The 24,361-nt window shown below is 40.7% G+C and overlaps 2 protein-coding genes and 1 non-coding gene across 7 annotated transcripts in view; 2 read left to right on the top strand and 1 right to left on the bottom strand.

Annotated features, from left to right (window-relative positions):
* The window catches only part of Rnf149 (ring finger protein 149), a 29,946-nt gene extending 19,610 nt beyond the window's left edge, over window positions 1-10,336 (top strand). Inside the window, exons 6-9 of one of the 5 annotated variants that reach the window (XM_085679553.2) lie at window positions 2,419-2,611; window positions 5,608-7,029; window positions 8,736-8,952; window positions 10,254-10,336. In XM_085679553.2, coding sequence (XP_085535679.1) covers window positions 2,419-2,611; window positions 5,608-5,651 — 237 coding nt within the window. In that variant the 3' untranslated portion in view covers window positions 5,652-7,029; window positions 8,736-8,952; window positions 10,254-10,336. Of the gene's footprint in view, window positions 1-2,418; window positions 2,612-5,607; window positions 8,953-9,005 lie in introns of all 5 variants that reach the window. The other 4 variants (XM_085679552.2, XM_085679551.2, XM_048430263.3 and 1 more) reach the window with 4 other exon arrangements.
* LOC125397956 (small nucleolar RNA SNORD89) lies at window positions 9,024-9,138 on the top strand. Its single transcript, XR_007231243.1, has one exon. It is a non-coding gene; the product is annotated as a small nucleolar RNA SNORD89 (small nucleolar RNA).
* Window positions 10,337-12,460: 2,124 nt separating the features above from the next.
* Window positions 12,461-24,358, bottom strand: Cnot11 (CCR4-NOT transcription complex subunit 11). The gene is made up of 7 exons (XM_048430259.3): window positions 23,761-24,358; window positions 22,402-22,566; window positions 19,076-19,228; window positions 16,942-17,144; window positions 14,863-15,065; window positions 12,812-12,908; window positions 12,461-12,731 (listed from the first exon to the last, which is right to left on the bottom strand). The coding sequence occupies exons 1-7, from the start codon at window positions 24,269-24,271 to the stop codon at window positions 12,534-12,536; spliced, it is 1,530 nt and encodes a 509-aa protein (XP_048286216.1). The 5' UTR covers window positions 24,272-24,358; the 3' UTR covers window positions 12,461-12,533.
* Window positions 24,359-24,361: the final 3 nt, after the last annotated feature.

Raw genomic sequence — 24,361 nt, 5'->3', positions numbered from 1 at the left:
TACTACACTCTACAGTTTTTGACATCTGTGTTCACTGTTGCTGGGTTTCACAGCTCATTAATACGGGCTAAATTTGTCTTGTATTTTGCCCATTATTCTGTGATAGTTTGATGGACAAGGACCTTTCTTAGGGGATGTAAGAGTAAAATGAAAGAGACTGTAACAATAGCTAGCTACATTTCATCTTCACGGCCTCTATATGAAGCACTCTTATTGTCCCTACTCTGTTAATTTAAAACTTATAGCTAATTGTTAAGGAATTGGCTTTAAACATGTTATTTTTTTTCCTATGTAGAGAAGATATGGAGAGAGGTCTTCTTTAAGTTTTTTTGTTTTGTTGTTGTTTGTTTTTTAGATACCCATATGATCTATTATTGCTCAAAATACTATTGATTAATAATAAAGTATTTTAGATAAAAATATTTGAAGTGACTGGGAATGTAGCTTGCATATCTTGCATTGAAGCCTCAGATTCAGTTCCCCACAGCACATAAAGTGGATGAACATTTTATGCAACTTTAAGCCATAATAGCCATGTAAGCATCTATAATGGTGTCACTAATGAACTTCCCTTGGAACAAGACTGTCTTCATAGGCTACAGGTGTGACATCATCCTCTAGCTTGGTGTGTCCTCTTGCTGCTGACATGCCCTGTAGAATGTTTCACATGGTGGTTCATAATTCCCTTACAGTAGCCCTTCAGGGAGGAAAGGTTGGCACCGAAGAACTACTGTACCACAACGCCATCCTGCTTTGTCCTGAAATGTCTTTCTTACAGAATACCTAAACTTCCTTCAGTTCCTTTAGCCTGGGATAGCATATCTCCCTGATGCGCTTGGTTCATGCCCTCTACTGTAGAAACCACAGTTTAGCAAGAAGCTGAATGGTTCAGAATATTAAATGAAAAAAAAAAAACATAGAATTTGATGAAATGTTTTCTTGAAAAAGTCTTGAACTCCCTTCCTTAGGTCCACTCCTAAGCTTGTGCTAAGCTAGAATATAGAGAACCAGAGTATATAACTTACTTTGTAAAGGACAGAGAGTTATTGTAACTTCAAAGCTAAGAATTTATGTGTCTTTTAATGTTTCAATTTTAAGAGGTCCCTCTTCCCTTATAAGTACTCAAGAGTTACCAGTGACCCTTTTCGCAGACTTTAAAGGCAGTCCTTTGGTTTGCAGCTGTGTCCACTGCATTCATTGTGAAGACACTGATCAGAGGGATACTATCTAAGATGTTACACTGAGCTTGGCTCAGAGATAAGGAAGGTATAGCTCCTTTGCTAGATAAGGACTCTTGGGGATTTTTCTTTTAGGCCAAATGGAACCAGTACATATCCAGAGATACAGCATAACAAGGGAACATAGTAAATGCCATCTGGATCAGAAAAGAAAGATCTTTTACTGCCTGTTAGACATGGAAAGATGGAGAGAGTATATTTTAGTGGGACTGATGAGGGCTTTGACTCAGTGTGTAATAGATAAATGGTGTGTACACAAGGATATGAACTGTCAGGTTAAAGGTTAGCAGGTAATTGGGTTTGGCAGGTGTTTAGAGAAACAGGCTGGGATGGGGCTGAATAGGAGTTGGCATTGTGACATTACAACAGGAATGTTTGCTTGATGTGTTAGGAGTTGGTGTCAGGGAAAAACAGTTTTGAGTGTTTAGGATGTCTAGTTACCAGTGAGGGAGGAAGGGGTGATTTTAAAAAGGTCATAGAGCAGACCAAGGGCGTCTTGAGAACCCAAGGAAGTTGAGTGCCTGTGCCTGTGCCTACCATGCTTACAACTACCAACCATTAGTCATTTTTCAACAGTTTCATCTTCCTACGTGCAGCTTTAGTTCTTTGATTAATCAAAAAGAATGTCTTGGAACACCCACCCACTGATGTTGAGGCTTTATATAGTTGTGCTAAAGGAGTCTCTGACCTTCCTTTCATTATCTTCCTTCAAGGCATCAAATAGAAGAGGGAGGGCACTATATATAAGGAAAAAGACAAAAAAAATCTAAAGCCTTTAGCTGTTTAGAGCCTGTTTATCTCTGATACCCCAGTGCTGACTGTAAAATTGTCTGGGGCTGTTGTTAGGGCACCTGGCTGCCTCTTAAGGGAACATCAGTGAGGTTGCACAAGTTCACAGACTCTGCAGAAAGACAGTTGGAAAGAGCCACTTGGTGACTAAATAGTTTAAAAGGTCAGATGCAGCTTTCATGAGACTGGGAAACTGTTTAGACTAAACCAAACCAAACTTTTAGGTCTTGAGAATTAACCCCTTTTATCATGACATTGGATAGAAGAGGTGGTGTGCTTCCCACCAGATTACCTGTAGAAAGTCAGATGTCTTGTGTTAACTTACAAGGAACTGACCCCACACTGTGCTCATGTCACTGAGAAAACCGTTGCCCTTTGTCTGCCTTTCAAGGGGGACCCTGAGGATGCACAGGAGCCCATTCCAGAAGCTGCCCCAGGAAGTGTTTCTGTTGGGAATCTCAGTGTGACATCCCAAGATGAGGACAGGAGTGGAGAAAGCAACCTTCCGTCATCGTCCTCCAGTGACTCTGCACCACACCGCCCCTGTTTTAAAGAAGATGCAGGGGAAGACACAGCATTACTAGGTATGCGGCTGCAGCTGTGAAGCCGTGGTGTTGTCAGTGATGGGGTGAAATGGGAAGAAAAAATATAAAAGCATATGGTCTCACACTTAGAGATACCGTTTTAACCTTTTGATAAATACTTTCTCAAGAACATATATTTCTCAAGAATGGTGGAATATCATGTAAATGTCATCATGTAAATGTTCAGAAAACTGTTCTTTTCTATGTCATTGGTAGATAAATTTTTATGACCATGTTGTATTTAAGTTTTTAAATTTTTTTCTGAGTTGCTCAATTCATTGCTACTTTATTTTGTGTTTTTTTGGTTTTCTGTAGTCTCATTGTATTATGTAGTATAGCATAATAGCTCATAGTCTTGCCTCTTCTTCTCAAACCAAATAATTCTTAGTTCAAGCTTTGTCTTAGTTACTTTTCTAATGCTGTGACTGAACATCATGACCAAGGCAACTTGAAAGAAAACCCTTACTGGGGCTCACTCTTCCTGAAGGTTAGATAGGTTAGAAGGTTATGATAGGTAGGGAGCATGACAGCAGGCAGGCTTGCACTGGAGCAGGCGCTGAGAGCTCACATCTCATCCACAGTTCAAGGCAGAGAGAGAAAAAGAATGGGATTTTGAAATCTCAAAACCCCATCCCCAGAGACACACCTCTAATAAGACTGTACCACTGATGTTTCCCAGGTAGACAGATCCACCAGCTGGGTACCAGGTGTTCAAATATATGAGCCTATGCACATTCTTGTTCAAACCACCATAGACTATTTAGAAAATAAGCTTTTTTTGTATTGCAGTGATGTCAATCACCTGTGACTTTGGGCTTGCCTAACAAGGGCTGTATGAGCTATATGTTCTTAGCTCCTTCTTAGAACTTTTTAAAATTTAATATTGAAGTATAAGACCTTTGTCATGTATTTTGTATCTTCTCCCTCTGTTTCTTTATTTCTTCTAAGCGCTAAGGACGGAAAACTCTGGCATTCAGCCATCTTCCAGTGTCTAATTTCTGTATCTTTTAGTTTCTTTATAATTTTTCTATCTTCTTGGGTCTCCTTAGACTTTTTAGGCCATGCTAAATAGGAAACTCTTTTTTTTCTTGGTGTTGGTTATAGAATTACTGACCTGTGTTTTCTAATATTTGTGGGTTTTTTTTCCTTTTTTTCCAAATTCATTTTTCAAACAGCCGGTCTTATGTAGACCACCCTATCCTCAAACTCCATAGGTAGCTGAGGGTGACTTTGAATTTCTGATTATCTGACCACACCTCCCAACTGCTGAGATTATAGGCATGCATTACCACCATGGTTTTGTGCAGTGCTTGGAATCAAACCCAGGGTTATATGCATGCTAAGCGAGCACTCTACCAACTGAGCTCTGTCCCCATTTCTACCCCCTTTTAATTAGTTTATTCATTAATTTGTTGGGGTACCATCATGCAAATGGTAGTCGGTTCTATTTTTCTACCATGGGTCCCAGGGATCAAACTCTGATTGTCAGGCTTGGCAACAAGTACCTTTACCCTCTGAGCCATCTTACTGACCCTCTTCTGCATTCTTTAAAGACTAATTGTGAAATTATTTTGAGCCTGGTTTGATATCTTTAATTCCAGCACTTGAGAGGCAGAGGCATATGGATCTTTGTGAGTGTGAGGCCAGCCTGGTCTATATACGGAGTTTCAGGCCAGCTAGGACTGCATTGTAAGACCCCCCACCCCAAACAAAAGAGGGGGCTCTTATAGAGATGACTCATGGTTAAGAGCACTGGCTGCTCTTCAGACCCTGAGATCCATTATCAGCACTCACATGATAACTCAAAACCATCTGTAACTCCAGTTCCTGAAAATTCTGTACCTTCTTTGGCCTCTGCAGGCACCAGACATGCATGTTGTACATACGTGCGCACATACATACAGGCAAAATACCCATGCATATAAAATAAATTTTTTATATTGTCTGTTAAAAGAAAATCCCACCAATATTTTAGTAGAATTAAATTAATCTATAGATTATTTTTATTGAGAATAATTGATGCTTCTGATTTTGGATTTGGCCATCCTAAAAGATTTCCAAAACAGTAAGATTCAAATTGAATCAGTGTGTCTTTTACTATGTTTAGGAAAACTTATAGAAATTTTAGAACTTCAGTTTGTATTGTGCACATATGTGTGTATTGGGAGGTAGACTGCACATGTATATGCGGGTGTAAGTGCATTTGTGCACACGTGTGTAAGCCCAGAAGTCACCGTCAAGGCATCATCTACTTTATTTTTTGAGGCAAAGTGTCCCACTGACCTGGGACTTCCCTCGTAAGCTACGCTGACTGGGGAGCCACGGGATCCATCATCCCTGTCCACTTTTTCTAGCCCTGGGATTGCAAGCACACATTACCATGCCCATCTTTTTTATGAGTGTTCTGGGGGTTGGGCTGAGGTAGTAAGCACTTATGAGCTGACCCATCTTCCAAACTCCTATAAATTTTAAATTTAAACCAATACTAGAGGAAAAAGGAAAAGGAATACATCAGAGTGGGGAGCACTAGGGAATGGGTTTCACAGGATTGTAAAGCTGGGCCTTGATCTCACCATATCTCTGGTTAACACTGAACTGACATTACAGGGCAGTATATTCAGTATAGTAAGGAATTTTGCTTTTAGGAATCCTGTTGAGACAAAGTTCATACTATGATTTGGGCCACTGAGATCAGAGTCCAGAAAAAAAATAATTTTTTTTTTCTCAAGAGCATGACCTCACTTGTGAGATGTGTAAACACAGAGGTCCTTCAAAGGCAGTCACTGGGAGAATGTTGGCGGCTCGGGTAACACTGGAAAGCCTGTCACACTAAAAGAAGGGGTATTTCTGTATTTCTCTTACTGGCATTCTTTGACATGGGTTGTCATTTTTAGATGTAAGTTTTATTTAAATGTTTCTATAATTTGTTTCTCCAATGTGTAACTGAGGTTGGACAGACCTACTGACCTAGGATGGCTTCTGATGCTTTGTTGTAGGAGCCGGCAGGAATGACCCTCAACATGGAGGATCCATCTGCTAGCACACATCCTCACTGACAGCCTCACCGACAGAGCCTTGGCTTGAACTACAGGACATTTAATTTTTTACTCTAGGGCATAGTTTGTATACTTGAAAACAGTGGATATTATTTTACTTTACCTTTCAGATTCAGATTTGATATACAAAGGGCTGAGATATTTTATTCCTAAAAGGACTTTTAATTAGCCTTGATCTATTTATCTACTAAAGTATGATGTGTATCATAAATTTTGTTGTGTCAGACTGTCACAGATGGGAGGGGGTGTTTCTGAGTAATAGACTAGCTTCTGTGGTACTGTAAACCAAGATTCTGTTTCTCAGGCTTTTAGACAAAAGTTAAAGTAGAATTGCGTAATATAATTCAGTAATTGATCAAATGAACTTTTCCCCAAGCAGAGACTCTTTAGAACTTGTAGAATGAGAAATCTTGCCGTAGGCAGTGTGTCCAGCTGTAAACCCAGCACTCAGGAGGCTGAGGCAAGAGAATTTTGAGTTCAAGCCAAAAAGAAGGAACTGAGGGAAGAGAGAAATCTACTATCTTGCACTATATTGTCCGTAGAGACTTCAAAACCAAGCGTACCTTTTTATTGTTTGGAATTGTGAAAAGAACACTAGTTGATTTTATGATTTGCATTTTTACCTTTATTGCCTTTTTTTTTTTTGACACTTGGAAGGAGAAGGACATTTATCTATGTTTCTCTACCAAAAAAATGGCAGGAATGCCATCCATATTGCACATTAAAAGTATTAAAATATTGATTCATTGAGAAAATCAAGTTAGGCATACTGTGATGTTTTTAAATTATATTTCAGTGGATCTAATCTTTAAAATTAAAAATATTTAAATTAAAATTTTGATTTTTGTTGTTAGACTAACATTTTTCTAATGAGATTTTAATATAGTTCACTTTCTCTGTGACCTTTTATCTGTCTTTTCTCTGCTTGGTGTTCCTACAGGTAAAGCCAATTAAGGTCGTTGCCCAAGTTCTAAATTGGTCAAATACATCTTTTTAAAGTGAGGAGTCCTTTGTTGATCCTAAACTTGTGTTGCATGTCTACTTTGTAGACAAAAATGTTTATTGACAAATATTTTATGTAACAGATATTATTTAGCATAGTCAGTCCCAACTTTCAGCACAAAAAGTTTACAGAGGATAAAGTCTATTAAAAGCCAGTCTTTGCCCAAAGGACAGAGAAAAATACATTCTTGATTCAAAATATTTTACACTTCAGTGATAAACTGAGAGTGCTTTTTTAAAGTTCATTTGTGTGTATGGGTACTTTTTCTGTATGTATATATGTCTGTGTACCATCTGCATGCCTAGTTCCAAAAGAGGCCAGAAGAGGACATCAGATCTGATGAACTGGAGTTACAGAAGGTTGGTACCTTGTAGGTACTGGGTCTTGAACCTGGGTTCTCCAACCACCGAACCATCTCTCCAGTCCAAGGAAAGAATGTTTTAAGAAGTGTTTCTGGCTGACACCACAAGTCCCTGGAGGTCACTGATCCACAGTCTTTCTTGATTTTTGCATTAATGCCCTCAGCTGGAACTACTTTTGGACAGGAGACAAACAGGAGTCAGGAACACTTCCAGATCTATCACTATCCTCTCGAGGCTTCTGCTAGGGAAAAGATAAGTATCCTCACAGCATCTCTTCAGCATACAGGTTTAGGAATAACTTCATCAGTATCATTTTCAGATCTATTTTCCATTTTCTCCAGCACAAAACTTAATTCTTTATCTTTCTTCACAAGTTCTGCTTTGATCAACTTCAGCTACTTCTTATCAAAATAGGTGACCATTTCTTCTAGTTTCCAGTGATCTGTTATGGTCTTTGTTTGTTTCAAGGCATTGAACCCTACCTAGGTGTGATCCATTTCCTCCATCTGCCATCTCTGTTTATCACTGACTGCTGAGAAATGCTCTGATAGTGTCCTTACTGTTGTGTCATCTCTGACCACAGGAGCCTGAAAAGTGGGAACTTGTGGCAGAGTATGGACCACCTGGGTGGGTAAGGACAGCTGGCAGAACCACTGGGATTAGGGAGAGAGGTATCCAAATGAGTATAGAAATTCCCTTGGCACGCCTGGCATATAGGTCATTGATTGTCCTGTTTTTAGGTACAGTGGAAAGGATGTAGAAATGTAGGATGGAGAACACTGAAAAGATCCTTCTCTAAACATTACAGTCATAACCTGAATAAGCTCCAGAAGGCTGACTGTGGGTGTTTCTATTCATTGTAGGTATGGAAGGTAGATCTTCCCATTTTGAACCACATGCTTTCAGTAGTCACTGAACTAGTGGGCTTAACAAAATGGGTCCAGCAGCCATAGGTATATTGGAATATTATACATACTGCTTCCATAATACATAGGAATTGTTCCAGAAAAGTTCCTTAGTTCCCTGGAATTGCTATCATTTTAAAAATGAGTCCAGTACAATTTTGAGATTTTTGTATGTAGTAATAACTGACAGTTTCACATACAAGTGTCTGTTAATGCATGGATACCATGTCCTACAGCTGGCCCTAGGACAGCACCATGACACCATACACCTCCATCTTCACAGGCATCAGCATCAAGGGCTGTCCCAGGTCTCCAGAGAATTGCAGAGGCTCTGCCAAGGCACCGAGTAAATACAATTTTAAAGGCTAAATTTATCCTTAGAACTGTATCTAAGACATGAAAGTGTCTTACTAAGCTATTTTTCTACAGTTGGATTCTAGCTACTCATAGTAAAATGTAGATTTTACTGAAAGAATGTACAACCAGATGAGCATGAGCTGTTGAAGTAGAAAATCTGTCTTATGTGAAGAGTCTCAGAGTTGGGTTTACAAGTTCTTACTGAACCACTGTGGTCAGTGCAAATAGGAATTCTTTACCAAGTAGATTAGTGCTGTCTTTTGAGACATACCAGGGAGAATGTCATCATTCCAACAGTAAATGAAGCTGGCTTTTACAAAGGATATTGTGATAGAGCAAGGTAAATTGTTTTTAATTATTTATGATTACTGAAGAATTTTTAAGGCAGGATCTCACTGTTTAATGCAATTTGAATTTGAATTCACCATCCTTCTGCCTCAGCCTTCCCAGTGGTGAGATTACAAGCATGTGGACCACTTCTGACTCTGAATAGTGTTTTGAAGATTGGAGGCAGTGGTTGAAAGAGGCAGTGTCCATGATACAGACGGTGGTTTGCTGTGGTTCCTGCTCTCCTGGCTTTTCACTCTGCAGTATTGATTGATATTTTGGCTCTCTCAGCAGAAAACCAGATTTGTGAGCACATGGTCTCACTTGGCAGGTAATTGTTTCTTACATGCTGAATTGATTGGGGTCTTGAACCTTTCTTCCCAGATGATTCTTCCTATGGCTGCTGAGGAATGATGACAATAAAAGGCCGAATTGCAGTGTCTCCATCAACAGTTTGCTCTCTATGTGGGCACACGATGACAAAACCTCCTGAAGCGAATCACTGTCTGACCTCAGTAATGCCAGGGTGGAAGCTTCCTGCCTATGGTCAACTTTCCAAGAGGGGCTAGGAAAAGCCTTCCCACGCTAAGAAAAATAATCAGTGTCTCAGACTAACTACCCTGATCAAGCAGAATCAGTGTTCCTTTAGATATACTTACCAAATCAAGGACTGCTAGAATTGTAAAAGTAATAGTAGCCCTTCCAAAGCAAGATAGCTAAATTGGGCAGCAGTTTCCTTGAGGCAAGTTGATATTATTTGCTCAAGGAAGGATGAGGTTTAATCAGTGTGTATCTATTATTAGCTGGAACTTTGAGGACATTGTTTTAGACAAAAGCAGTTCTTAAGGTCAGGAAAACATTGCTTTGCCATTTCCTAAGCACTAGGTGTTGACCTGAAGCAGAGATAGCTTTGTGGTATAATGTGATGTGTTTCTGTGGCACAATACTACATTAGTAAAGCTACCTATGTCTTTTTTTTTTCCAGCTCAATCTTGCTTTTAAACCCTTAGAAGCATCAGCATTTCATTTTCAGAAACAGTATCTGAATCACTCTTTATAGCGGTATCTGCCACATACTTTGCTGAGACTTCTTTCTCATCAAAGTCTAGAAAATCATGAGTTGAAGTATCTGTGCCCATTCACTGAAAATATGAGATCAGTCAGTCTCTATGACAAATGGCAGGTTACGTGCTGGGCTGATAAGAAGTCTAAGAAAAACAGTATTTTCTGTGGGCCCATTGTAGTAACCGAATCTCAGGTTTGTGTGTCAGTTCTTTTGTAAGTCTTGGATGTTCCTAATGTAGACAGTTTTCTTAATCACTAATTTCTCAGATAAAATACTGGTTAACAAGACCTATTCGAAATATTGTATAGACTGCCCCGTAGATCATAGATTCTGAGATCCACAATTACTATGGAAATGTTAACTAAAATATATAAAGTGTGCTACTTAAAATTAGGTATAAATGAGAATGTGTCCTATAAACTTAGTGATCTCGTTTCTGTAAAATTGATAAAATTGGTAATAAATGCTGTTGAATAATTTAAGTGGTTGTATTTTGGGATTCCAAAATGTGTTTTTAAAAAACTTCTATTAAAATGTTACTGATTAGTGTTCTTTTTTTTGGACAGGTGATTTGAAGATTTAAGTTGAACTAAAAAAATGTCATGAAGTTTAACCTATGTTAAATTAAACTCATTTAATGACACTTAAACGTCGATTGTGGTTATTCAGTCTCACTTAAGAGTATAACTCTACTTCCTTTTTTGGAGATGATAGATAACTTGTCCAGGCTGGCTTTAATTTTCCATGTTTACACAATCCTGTCAGTAGTCCCAGATAGCTGGGACGATAGGGCTGAACCAGGGTGTGTACCTAGTGTAAACATGCTAAACCTAGAGTAATCTAGTGGTGCTACCAACTTTATGTACCTCTAATGTTTACCAAGCACAGCTACTCTTTATAGTCTGTTTTCCTGGTGAAACCCACAATTGTGATCTTGACCTCCTCATTGTAGGGTCTGTATTTGAGAATTTCATTTGGGACTCCAAAGTCAGTATGGACACTTGATTTCTCCTCTGTGTGCCACAACACAACTTGTCTTCTGATGTGCAGAAATTTTTAAGTTGCTTGTGTCTTTTGCTGCAGCTCTCATTGCAAGGGTCCCTTCCAGACTCGTACCTTAGCAGGGTGGGGGTCATTGCATTAGTCTTGGAAGTTACATTAAAATGAGCATGGTGAAGTATCTTTTCCTGGTGTCAGCTTAACAAGACTGTGACAGCTCTTATACGTTAATAAGTTTCAGGCATGTACTCATGGGTCCCAGTTCTGTCCTTGTTGGCTACAGGTTAAATGTTATTTTCCTAAACTCATGCAACCATGAGTTTGTCATATTGACAGGACACTTGCTCACACTCAAGAACCACATAATCAAGCTTTAAAAATACACACACACACACCTTCCTTGAAATGCTATTATTTTAAGTTTGAATTTTGCGTTGGGCTACCCCTAGAACTAACCTGGGCTAGAGGTTAGACATACATATCGGCTATAAAGCTGTTTCCCAGTGAGTCTTTGAAACTTGTCATTTAAAAACAGTGTTTGGTCGTGTGCTATTCTTTGCCCAATGCCATCTTCAAAATGGTGGTGGCCACTTTGGGACATTGAGAGAAGTCACCTGTTCAGTTCAGATGTAGGTCACTGATACAAGGGCTCAAGGCTCATTCCTCTAATCCTAAGAAGAATGTATCAAACATCCGGAGTTCTGTTCCTTCCCCACTATCAGAACACTAATTTGTACAATAAAACAAAACCACCAAGCTTCGGCTTCCTTAAACTCTTGCCAAATGTTGGAGAACAGATTCTATCCCTATAAATCTATTCTAGAAATCATAATTCTCTAAATAAAAAGGTATGTCAAAGTCAGATATTAAAAAATAATAATTACAGCTGGATGTGGTGGCATACACCTTTAGCATGCAGAGGCAAGAGGATCTCTGAATTCTAGGCCAGCCTAGTCCATCTAGCGAGAACTCCAGGAGAGTCAGGGCTACATAGACAGACCCTGTCTAGGGCACCATTGTCTTAAGCACTGACCTTACTCTACCTCCCCACCAAACAGGCATCTAGAGTACACCCTTCTGGTGTACCAGTTCTTATCTATAAAACAAAAAGCATGCCCATGTTAGGCTACCATTGATAAAGTTCCAGCTATTACAGCCTAGCAAAAGGTCCTTGCATGAGAGTGCCCATTTTTGTTAGAGGCTCAAGAAACACTGTTGCTAAGAAGTGTATGCTGACCAGGCAGTGGTGGTACACCTTTAATCCCAGTACTACAGAGGCAGGTGGCTTTCTTGAATTTGAGGCTAGCCTGGTCAAATTCTAGGACAGCCAAAGCTACATAGAGAAACTTTGTCTTGAAAAAAAAAAAGAAGAAGAAGAATTGTTAACTCCTTGGTTCAGACCCTGCTTAATAACTACACTCAGCTGCTCTCAGCACAGACTGGACCATGAATTCTCAGTGTCTTCACTTACTCTCATTGAACATGTTTTGTACTAGAAGCTACAAAGGACAATATTCGTGGCTTTTAGGTTACTCTTCTAGAAAAAAGTGGGTACTTTGTTTTAAACTAAAAAAAACCACCTGCACTTCCTTTCCTACAATAACTTTTTAGAATAATTATTTCTCCTATGGATTATCATCAGCAAGAGAGTTAAAAAATACATTTCCCCAAGTTCTTACCAAAATTCATCCATGGGAAACTCCTCTAAGAAAAAGGAAATTTTGCTTAAGTAAATAGTGTCATTTATATTTCTTAGATAAAGCAAGCAATCCACTCAAGAGTTTCAACAGTTTTAAAAACCAATCCAAATACAGTTTAGCAACAGAAGGGGAAGTTCTGGTGAGGTATTATTTTGATATTTTGGTCTCTGAAGGAGTTTCCCCAGTATCCAATGTCTTCAGCAACCGGAATAGGCCTGCAGCTTCCCGTATCCTGCTAAATTCAATACAGAAGGCCTGCACCTCTATAAACAAGTCCTGCACGTTAATAATTTTGTTACGGATCAACGACTGGAGAAACACACATACAAGACGCACCAGACGATTCTGGAAAAAAAAAAAAAAGGTAAGTTTTAGAAACCTGTTTTCCTGGCAGATGATAATATTACAGCATTTCTACTACTCACCTGCATATATTTATCCTTAATTTGTTCACAAGTAGAGATGCAATTTGATATGTAAAGGTGAATAAATTCAGGAGGTAGATCAACAGCTGTAGTTAGTCTGTTTCATGAAAGAAAATTTGAGCTGTTAACTGTATTTACTAATATTAAGAAGTAATGTAAGCATGAAGTCAAAATTTCCCTGTGGTCATCTAGTGAGAATTTATGTGACCCAATTTTCTAGTTTTAAACCCAAGAGCCCTGCCACAGCCACTTAAACCTCTGACACTCTGTTAAGTTTATGTTTACATATTTTACTCTGTAATTACCCATTAAGCAATGAGTGTCATACTGTGTTCCTGGCTGAATCACTGTCAGTCTTGGTCTTACCCACTTCCAAGCTCAACCTCAAAAGTTATTACCATCATTTAAAACGTAGAAAAGTCCTGTAAGTATAAGCACTGTGAGAGGCAGTGTGTCTGAGAAGAAGGTGGATCAAACAGCACAACATATAATCAGATTAAAATGAAGCTTTGCAGAAGTAGTATGAACCTGGTAAAGTTACTTGAACTGACAAGAGACCAAAACAGGCCTTCCAGAGAACAAGACACGCAGGTTTAGAACTGACCATTACAAAGTCCTGAAGAAGACTCAGCAACTGTGTAACAAGCTTAAAGAGTTTTTAAACCCAAGAGAGTATTTTCCAAAACATTAAATGAAATATGAAATGGGTCAGCCAGGTGGTGGTGGTACACACCTTTAACTCCAACATTTGGGAGGCAGAGGCAAGCAGATCTCTATGAGTTTGAGGCCAGCCTGGTCTACAGAGCAAGTTTCAGGACAGCAGTTGTTCTATACAGAGAAACCCTGCCTTAGGGGAAAATAACCAAAAATTCCACACTGAGGTCAAGTTCAACCCAGGGCTGGCTACTGTCAGCGATTTGACCTTAAAAGATAAGGCACTGAAGTACTTTAAGAAAGCTGCCACCCACGCTCTGCCTTCTGAGATCTGTGTATCAGCAGCAAGGCTGCTTCATCCTTGCAAATGATAAATTACGATGGGTGCTAGGAAACAAGCAGAACTAGGAGTTGGTTGGTAAAGACACTACTGCAGGAATGCAGTGAGGCAGAATCCAAGAACACTCAGATTGCTCCATCCAATGGCAAATTAGCCAATGCAAAAACAGCAATTGTGACTATGATAAAGGAGGTCCAAGCAAGGAGAACATGCAAACAGCATGTTTTCAACAAGTAGCCAGCCAGCTCCACAGTGACACAATGCTTACAAAGTAATTAGAAAGCTCACACTTCCTTCTCCCGCCTCTTTCTTGTGCACCGAGCTACCTGCCAAACTTTTGTCACCAGTTGACATAACACATTCTTTAGTTCAAGTTTAAAATAGTTGCCAACTTATATAGAGATGTTCAAAAAATGTGTTTTGGCTCACACCCATAATCCAAGGTTCAGAGAATGAGGCAATCAGAACTAAGTTTGAAGCCAGGATACTATTAGATCCTATTTCAAAAGAAAAGCAGAAAGTAAAGACTACCTCAGAAAAATAATACCCACCCACCTAAGTACATTTAATTCACAATTTACCTTAAAATACATCTGTAAAGAAAATAAAAGATGAAACCTACATAGAACACACCCTTGAGGGTCACTAAGAGCAAAGTCAAGAGCTGGGAGGATAGTCTGGGATACAGAGAGCGTCTGTCTTAAAAAACAAACAAAACAACAGTAACAAAAGCTGGGAGAACACTAGCAGTCTTTAGGACCGCATGCCTAGAAGTCCATTCTAAGACCCACGCATGCATGCTGCCGAGACTGGCTGCCAAGGAATAGAATACCTAGATTGCAGAGGGCACAAAAGACAGTGAAGTACATTTAACAATTGAGTTCTTAAAAATGGAGGCTAAATTCACATGTAGTGAATACTAAGACTCAGTGTAAGCTAATGGTATCAGAAAGGGGAAAAGAACAAAACAAAAACCTGCTACAGCCTTTCAAATTTCCAGATAATTTAACCAGGGTTTGAATATTAACTGTACTTCTGTTGGAACATGAAAGCTTACCGATTTACGACCTCCATTGAATGTAAGGACATATCCATGTTGACCAGGACAGAAAAATACTCCGTGATCTGGCTCGACTGCATTAGCTTCAGCAGCATCTCTATAGCGACTAAAGGGTTGTTCTCCACAAGGTCTGGAAGTTTCGCTGGAGTAAGGCCAATGTGATAAACAAGTTTGGGATCTTTTTCCAGCTCACCAAGGAGCTAAAGAAAACCAAAGTGAGAGGTTCTTGAGTCGTATTAGAGTATTTTTCCTACATATAAACCCATGTTTTATATAAGAATTATAAAATTATCCTTGTTGAGTTAATAAAAGGCAATTTGTAAATCCACTAGTCATTCTTCCTATAGACATGACAGTCTTGATTTTGTCTGGTAGTATACAATGTGACCATAATAGTGTCATTCTTAAAATCTCAATTAATTACCAACTTCTCCCAAACACATACAAGCCAAGTTGAGTGTGGTAGCACACATCTGTAATATAAGCATTAGGGCAGGAGGCGGTCAGCGTGGGCTACAGAGTTCAAGGCTATCTGAGGTATATATAGTAAGACCCTGTTTCAGTTTTTTTAAAAAAAAAGCCACACACAACTTCACAGTTGTGAAAAAAAACCACAGGATAATCTAGAACAAGAGCCATGCCCTGTCTTATCCAGAAATAACAGAAATATTCTAGAAAAGGATGGAATAGGAGACATTTCAAGTCTTCTACCTATAGTATTTTACAGTTCAAGTTACAACCACACTTTGCAATTCAAAGAGATGGAAATATTGTTTTCCTTGTCCAAATACACTTTCTTTAAAACAAAATCATTTATCTTGAGGCTGTCTCCTTGGTCCAGGCTGGTCTTGAGACTCTACCTCGTGAAGCCTGCCCTGTAATTCCTGATTTTCTTAAGATTTTATTTGTTTGTTTGTTTGTTTATTATGCTTACAGTATTCTACCTGCATGTCTGCCTGCAGGCCAGATGAGGGCACCAGATCTCATTATGGATGGTTGTGAGCCACCATGTGGTTGCTGGAAATTGAACTCAGGACCCCTGGAAGAGCAGCCAGTGGGTTTTGTTTGTTTTGTTTTGTTTTTGTTTTTAAGACAGGGTTTCTCTATAGCTTTGGAGCCTGTCCTGGAACTAGCTCTTGTAGACCAGGCTGGCCTCAAACTCACAAAGATCCACCTGCCTCCCGAGTGCTGGGATTAAAGGTGTGCGCCACCATCGCCCAGCAACCTAATTCCTGATTTTCAATTTCTACCTTCCAAGTGCTAGAATTACAGGCATGCGCCATGCCCTTTTGTCTTAACTGTTATATTCTATCTACTTGTATATTCCACACTGGACTACAAACAATTGCTGTTACATCACTTAAAAAGTATTTGTGGGGAAGCTAGAAGATGATTCACTTTCTGCTCTTCTAGAGGACCAGGGTTTGGTTCCTAGCACCCACATGGAGGCTCACATCTTAACTGCAGCTCCAAAGGATCAGATGCCCTCTTGTGGCATCTATGGGCACTGCACCCATATGGTGCACAGACATGCATGCAAACAAAACCACCATACACATAAAACAAATCTTTAAAATGCATATTTTAAGTGATAAACTGGATTGAAGGTAACAGTATCTTCCTACCAGATCTAACTTGAAAATGTACAAACCTAATAAAATATACAACCTGGAGTGTCTTTGCTCTTCTTCCCCAAGGGGTCCACCTAGTTGTAATCTCAGGCAGCAGGAGATAATAACCTCAGTCCACCACTAAACATTGTATGCTAAAGTCTTATTCCCTGAACCTAGTAACTTCACACATCCTCGAGTTACTGTCCAGCCTAATACAGCAAAGCACATGATATGCCTGGCTGATATGCGCTGACAGTGCCCCAAATTGAGACCCTTCCTATCCCACCACCTCTCCATGAGACAAAATGAACAGAGTCTAGACTTTCAGTCATTAGACTTGTCTCATCAGAGCAAAATTAACAAATTTTGGAAAGGCCAGAACACAGCTTCACAGATCGCTTCCTCATGAATGCTGACTTATCACTTATGGGAGGATGGGACTCTGTTTGTATTACATACATACCTGTGTTTGCTGTGGAGAAGATAAAGGGCTTTTGAAGGCTTTGGCCATGATTCTCTTTATCTCCACACCAGTGCTATTCTTAACACACATTGATTTATCCCACTGAATGGCATGCTCGGGTTCTGTAGGATTTAGCCAGGCCAGTTCATCCTCACAAATGTGGAGAGGTGGTGGTGGGCGGATGAACTCTGGCCGGAAGTGGCCTATAATAAGAATAGTACAGTGAGCTATTATCCACACATACCTTATATTCATTTCACTCAGTGAAGTGCAACAATGCCTTTAATAAGAATATATGATTAACTTCATGCTTCAAACAGTAATGATATAAAATCAGAGTTCCACTCAAATTATAGCTAAGAAAACACAAAAATCAGCATGATGTCAGGAACCAAATGTGCTTTTTGGAAAGAAGAAATTATGTGCATGATGTTTTAAAGTCAAGTATGTCCGTTTAGGCTACAGATACCAATTAGCAGAATTTATTATTATAGTTGTTGTTGTTATTATTTTTATTAAATCTCAGTATATAGTCCTGGCTATCCTGGAATTTACTACGTAGACCAGGCTGATCTCAAACTCACAAAGATCTGCCGCTGAGATTAAAGGCATTTGCCATTACACCCAGCTTATAACTAAGATTTTATTTATTTATTTTTGCACTCAGAAATTCACAGTGCTACACGGAGTCCTTGGAGCTATCCCTGCAACTCAAGGTTGATGTGTAAGTTATCAACATAGTAAAATAAATTCATTAGAACTCCTCCTGAACTAACATCACACCTTACTTGGTCACTACACAGATGAAAAGCTAAACCCCATACTATGACAACCAAGTCAACAAGCCTGCCCCCAGTGGCTTATAGTATCTTACATAAACATTGTGGCCTAACTTCCAGTGACCCACAGTACTATATCCAAGTGGCCAGTCTCAAGAAAGACAAATTGCACAGTAAATTTTTCTACTTAACAAGACAGACACCCACCTGCCTAAATACCCAGCTATGGGTTCTGCCTGCACTATAAACCCCACAAAAGACTCAGGAGTAACCAAGTAACTTCTACCAAACCGTGATAAAGAACTCTCCCTCCCTCTCCACTAATTCTAGTATACAGCAAAAATTCTCTTTTTGTCCTAACAGTAACATTTACCCAGTTACACTGCCAGCCTTCCAGAGAGCATTTCCCACATAAGGTGGTCTGTCCTGTTTTGGATCCTAAGCTCCGCCAAATTTGAGATGAATCTCGAATTTACTGACAAAGTCTTCCTGGCAAAGTAACACCAAGCACACATCTTCAATGTCTGCTCACTAGTATCACCAGAATGAATTCCTGTGTCTCTCCTCGGACCACTTTAAACCAAATGGAAGTCACACTGGAAGCTTCCAAGTCCTGGTGCTCTGTAATTAGGAGATGATGTTCCTATCCCTGTGCAGAATGTCTTTGTCTTCAGTCACCCAGGAGCTTGTAAACCCAAATGGTACAGCTGGATTATTTCAAATTCAGTGGGTTTGTAGGGTTTTGTTCTGTTTTTTCCCCCCAATTAAAAAGTAAAATAAAGGCTATCAAGTCAGTAAAACTGAAAGACAAAAGGTAATAATAAGATTAGTGAAGAAGTATAAAATGACCTCTATTAGACATGAAGTTACAGAAGATTCATTTCAGGGGCTGAAGATGTAGCTTAGCTGTGGAGTGCTTTCCTTTTACACAGTGGTTCTGGTTTTGATCCCAAACACTTTAAAGAAAACAAAAAAGCTGGGTATGGCACACCTCAGTAACCCCAGCACTTGGGAGATAGAAGCCAAGTGAATTAAGATTTTAAGGTCATCCTCAGCTGCACAGAGTTTTTAAGGTTACTCTACACGAGAGGCTGTCTTATTAAAACAAAACAAACTCAGATTCATTTTAGTAAAATACAAATTTCTATCTCCAGGCAGGCATATAGCAAATAAGTAATAAGCATCCTAGTGTATAATTTGCTTTAAAAGGAAACTGAATTTTACCATTCATCTCTGTTATATTCTAGACAGTAAGGCAGGAAGTCTTTCCTCAGATTCAATGAAAACAAGTGTTACAAAAACTGAAAAGTTTCACCGAGCACTGTCAGACGTAAAGTTAATTCACATATACCTACTTTCAATAGGCGGTTTTGGTCCACTAACTAAAGACTCTGTGATCCGAGAGGCAACAGAGCTGTCAAATCCAGAGTTAGAGGAATCCGGGTCTGGGTCACTGAGGATACTTGGGAAGCTTGCTTTACTCTGGGTTGGCAGTTCAGACTGACGTTCTGGAAGAGATCCAAACATTTTAAGCCAGACCTAGGGACAAGACATATGCAACCCCAGCATTTGGAAGGTGGAGGCAAGAGGATCAAGAATTCAAGGCCAGCCTTGGCTACTTGAGACTGGGGACAGAAAGGACATTTTGAAATTGAGAACACCACGAATAGAGCAGGGGTACAAAATAGATATCTTTTAACTCCTATAAACCAAACAACAATAACATTAAAATAACTCGACAAGGAAAAAAAAAACTAATGATTTTAACAGACATTTTACAGAAAATGTAAATGGCCAATAAACATTTGAAGCGATGTTAGGAACCAGGATACAATGCCATGTTTCAGACTCTGACATTTTAAAAATAGAGGGCTAAGGGCTAGAGATGGCTTAATGGTTAAGAGCATGTGCTTCTGCAGAAGGCCTGGGTTCAATTTCTAGCACCAACACAGCAGCCTATAACCACACATAACTCCTGTTCCGGGGATTCCACACCCTCTTCTAACTCTAAAGGCACCAGTCAGTTACGTAGTATGCATATATACATGCAGGCAAAACACTCATATATATACATATATATGTGTGTGTGTGTGTGTGTGTATTTTCGTGTACATATGTGTATATACATATATATATGTATATAAACTAAATCTAAGAAATAAAACAAAACCAGAAGACTCTAATGATACAATTTTTTGAAAGATATTTTCTTGTAAGATTTTAATCTCTTGTAAGATATCTCTTACATCCTAAGAAACTGGAATTCTTTCTGGACTTCACAGCCAAGTTAATAATATACCTTGAGGTCACTTAAGACTTGACCTATGAACTTGCTGTGTACTCAGAGAACAATGTAACAACCAACTTTACTTGCTCTTGGATTTCCCATATATCAGCTTTACAACATAAATTAAATGCACAGCTGTAATCTTAAATAGTGTGTAAAGAGACCTTATACAGCCAGGCACTGGTGACGTACGCCTTTAATATCAGCACTCAGGAGGCAAAGACAGGCGGATCTTCATGAGTTCAAGACCAGCCTGCTCTACAAAGTGAGTTCAATGAAAGGCTCCAAAGAGAAAAAACCAAAGAGAGAGACCTTATACAATATAAATACATAAATACTTAGTTAGCATAAACACTGGAAACAGCATGCAGCAGGCACAAGTTGAAAATGGAATGCCAGCAGTGCTGAGTCCTCTGGGGTGAGCAGGAGTCAGTGACCTAATCCCTTGTAAAACTGATAAGGATTCTTGCTAAGTATCCTCCCTCCTTTCCCATGTGGTGCTACAATGTTCAATACAGAGTAATGGCCTTTGTTAGAGACAGTTAGACATCAGACAGACAAAGATACACACGACAGGACAACGGGAACACTGGGACAGAGTCACACTCACACATCAGAGAGACTACAGATGCCAAGGCAACTACAGACTACAGGTCAGTGGTAGTGTACACCTTTAATCCTGGCCCTCGAGAGGCAGGGGCAGGCTGGTCTATGAAACTCCTCTTCAGGACAACAAGGGCTGTGATACAGTCTGGGGGAATGGGAGGAAGACAAGAACATAGACAAGGGGACAGAAAGACTATGGACAAGCCAGACCAAAACTACAGACTGAGGGAAAACATAGAGTAAGAAGGAAAGAAGTCAAACTTGGGTTTAATCTTGGTCAAATTAATCCAAGGTAAAGTGTTCATCTTTCTTTCCTTAGCATGATACCGGTGTTCTGAGACTTATCTGACAAAGAACTAAATTCCTGATAAAAAGAGCTTTAAAATTAGATGGTAAAGACCATCAACCCACTGAAAAACTAGCCAAAGACATGTGAAAAGATACCTCAAACATTCCATATGATGTTCAGTCTTGTTCAGTCAACAAAATGCTAGCTGAAATAAACCAATGCCACCTTTTCATTCTTGATTATAAAAATAAAAGAAGTTAAATAACAACTATTAACCAAGATAAAGAAAAACACATAACCAGCTAAGAGTTAGAAAGCCAATCAATAGATAACAGGTATTTGTTGGGACTTTTAAATCAAACTTCTGAAACGAACAAACTGTTAATAATAAATCTCTGCCCTGTGCAGTCAGTAAAGCTCAACTTGTTTGCTTGTGTTTTTAAAATTAAGAAAACACAACAGGAATCACCCACAAACATACCTTTAGTGCACAGATCTTACTAAGATATCTGCTTCATGTGTTACACAGATGATCTGGATTTGGGTTGTTCGCTTTACGTTTTATTTTCTTCACATAGGGTCTCACTATGTAACCCTGGATGGTCTAGAAATCAGAGATCCACCTGCCTCTGCCTCCTGAGTGCTTAAATTAAAGGCCTGTGCTACCATGTCTGGCTCAGAGATGAACCATGTGGTGAACTCTGAGGAGGAGAGGGATTTGGACAGCATTCATCTGAGGGGAGGACAGAAAGTCCCAATAGTCACTCTCTCCTGCAGGCAAAACAGCCCCAATAGTCACTCTCTCCTGCAGGCAAAACAAACAAAGAAGGTTCCCTCTCATATACAAATTAACTTTGTGTGTATATATGTGTGTATGTACACACACATACATATGCAGTGTGGTAATGTTTGCAAATTCTGGAAAACTAGAAAGGGGACCTGAGGGAGTAAAAGCAGGCTTTCAGGAGGGGTAAGAACGGTGACACCACACAGTGGCACAAATGACTGTGAACGGGAATGCTAGAGTAAAGGGGTCTGCGCAAGGGTGGACAGCAGGGAAGTGGGACGAGAGGATGGGTGGGGCATCAACTAAAAGCACACAAAACACAGAAAGGAAAAAGGAAAGTGAAAGAGGGGATGCTGGGGTAGAAGGGCTTAATCTGGCACGGTAGTTGGTACACAATACTTTAAGCCCAATACTTAGGAGTCAGAGGCAGGAGGAGCTCTTAGTTAGAGGCTAACCTGGTCTATAGAGCACGTTCTAGGACAGCCAGGAACAGCCACAAAGAAACCCTGGATTGCTAGTTAAAGACAGGCTCCAAAACTACAGAGAAAACCGATCCTGAAAAACCAAAAAAAAAAAAGAACAAAAAATACAAACAAAAGAGGAGGGTGGCAGACAGGGAGATGGAGACAGAAGATGGGTAAAAGTAATAAATCTGAATTTTAAGTAGAGGCTCTCATGAACAGACAAGAATGCCCAAGCGGCCCTTCTTTACCTGCCAAGGCTAACTGAAGGCCGCTAATGTCCACGGACTGCCCCATGTTTCCAACATCCATCAAGGCGATCTGGCGAGGTGTCTTTTTGAAGAGTTCCCTTGGGGGTGCCAGCATCAGCTGGGAAAGAAAAAACTTTTCTGGTGGAGTTATAGGAGGCAAAAACCCTGCAAATAAAAATGTACACCGATTTCTCTCCAATGGTTCCTTTTTTTAAGTTAACTTGAATCTGGTCAAACAGCATTTGCTACTTGCCACACCAAGCTATTTTTATAAACTGAATGCAACTGGGTTCCGGTTAATCAAATTTAAAGTCTATAAACAAGTGTATCACTTGAGATTCTGAGATCTAGAGAAATGTCAGTGAAACGCATGGCTCTAACAACTCTTCAGAGTTTTCTGTTATCAAAAACTTCGCTAAAGTTTACATAGGGTAGCATTCAGAAAGGCTTTTTAGGGCTTGGAGTACTGCCCAGTTTAAATACACTTGTTAAAAAAAATCTAGGGGGACAGAGAGAGATGGCTCAGCAGTTGAGAACACTGTCTGCTCTTCCAGAGGACCGGGGTTCAATTCCCAGCGCCGACATGGTAGCTCACAGCTGTCTGTGACTCCAGTTCCAGGGCTTCGGATACCCTCCCACAGACGTTCATGCAGGCAAAACACCCATGAACATAAAAATAGATTTTTTTAAAAAAAATCTAAAATGCAGCTTTGTGACAGGGGTGGAGGGTGTGAGTGGGTGGGTATAGCTGTCCTAGAGTCTTGGGCTAGGCTTGTGGAGTAGAAGGGGTGACCCTGCCCATCTCTGGTACCAAAGTTAAAGGTGCATCCTCTAATCTAACCTACATCTGATGTCGGCAATGCTGCAAAGGTAAACATTCTACAGATCTGTTCCAGGAGACATGACTTAGAGAAGAATGCCATCCTCTGCCCACATGACATTCCAGCAGACCAAGAAGGCGGCTGTGTAATGCGGATTTCAACCTGCCACTTCTTCGTGTTCTCAATACCGACTTCTTTACTCTGAGACTTAAAAGGGGAAGGGGGTAGACTCGGTGTCACTGGCTTTAACTTCGCATACCCCAGGGTCTTAAAATCATGAATGAGCCGTATTTGACATACTAAGCTACGTGCAGCCCTTCGGTGGGCTGTACGATGTGTTTGTTGGCTTTTTTCGGTTGGGAGGAATCATCTGGAGTGCAGCAAATTAAAAAAAAAAAAAAGCACACAACTTGGAACTTTTGGCTACCTCTTCCCTATTTTAGTGAGAGTGTGGATGGGGCGGGAGGCGATGATCCTCTCTCTCCAAGGAGACTGGACTGTCCTGGCCAGTGAGCTCCCTGCTGGCTGCGGACGGTACCTGAGAGCGGGGGCCGGTCGGGCTCCTGTCCGCCGCGGGCGGGCGGCGCGGGGTTGAGCAGGTGCGCGAAGCTGGCCGCGAAGGGGTTGGCGGCGAGCGGCTCGGTGCGGTACATCTCCCAGAGCAGGTAGAGCGCCGTGAGGCGCTGCGCCGCGCTGGGCAGCAGGTCCGGCTGCTGCAGCAGCATCACCAACACCGAGCCCAGGCGGAAGTGGTCGGCCTTGCTGAAGTAGTGGTGGAAGGCAGTGGACAGGCCCTCGAAGGTGCTGCCGCCGCCCGCCTCCTCGGAGATGATGCTGAGCAGGCTCGAGAGTTCCTTCGGGGTCAGGCTCATCCTGCCCACGGGGCCCCCGGGACCTCCACTCCCTGGCCCGGAGCCACCTGCTCCTCCTCGGCCTCCGCTCGAGCCCGCTGGGCCGCTCCGGAACGTCGCCGCCGCTTCCCGCGCTCCTCTGGGATCTGCTGCGGAGTGGAGCCGGCCAGACGCCGCGCTCACCCCGCCGCCGGGCATCAACTTCGCCTGCCTGTCTTGCCTCCCGGCCGAAAGGCCCTGGCACCGGTTCGCGGCTTTCCTCCCCCTCGCCCCCGCCCTCGGCCGTAA

This window comes from Myodes glareolus, chromosome 18 (assembly GCF_982192425.1).
Source record: "Myodes glareolus chromosome 18, mMyoGla1.1, whole genome shotgun sequence".
NCBI classification, from domain to species: domain Eukaryota; kingdom Metazoa; phylum Chordata; class Mammalia; order Rodentia; family Cricetidae; genus Myodes; species Myodes glareolus.
Note: the sequence above shows the minus strand (reverse complement) of the source record. Positions and strands in the feature narration are given on the sequence as shown.

Excerpts from the sequence above, each read along its gene's own strand:
- Cnot11 (XM_048430259.3), bottom strand. The coding sequence starts at position 24,271 with ATGCCCGGCGGCGGGGTGAGCGCGGCGTCTGGCCGGCTCCACTCCGCA. Across the intron at positions 22,567-23,760 it reads CGACCGGCCCCCGCTCTCAG|GGTTTTTGCCTCCTATAACT; the intron begins GTACCGTCCGCA and ends TTTTATTTGCAG. Across the intron at positions 17,145-19,075 it reads ACCAAAACCGCCTATTGAAA|GCCACTTCCGGCCAGAGTTC; the intron begins GTAGGTATATGT and ends TTCTTATTATAG.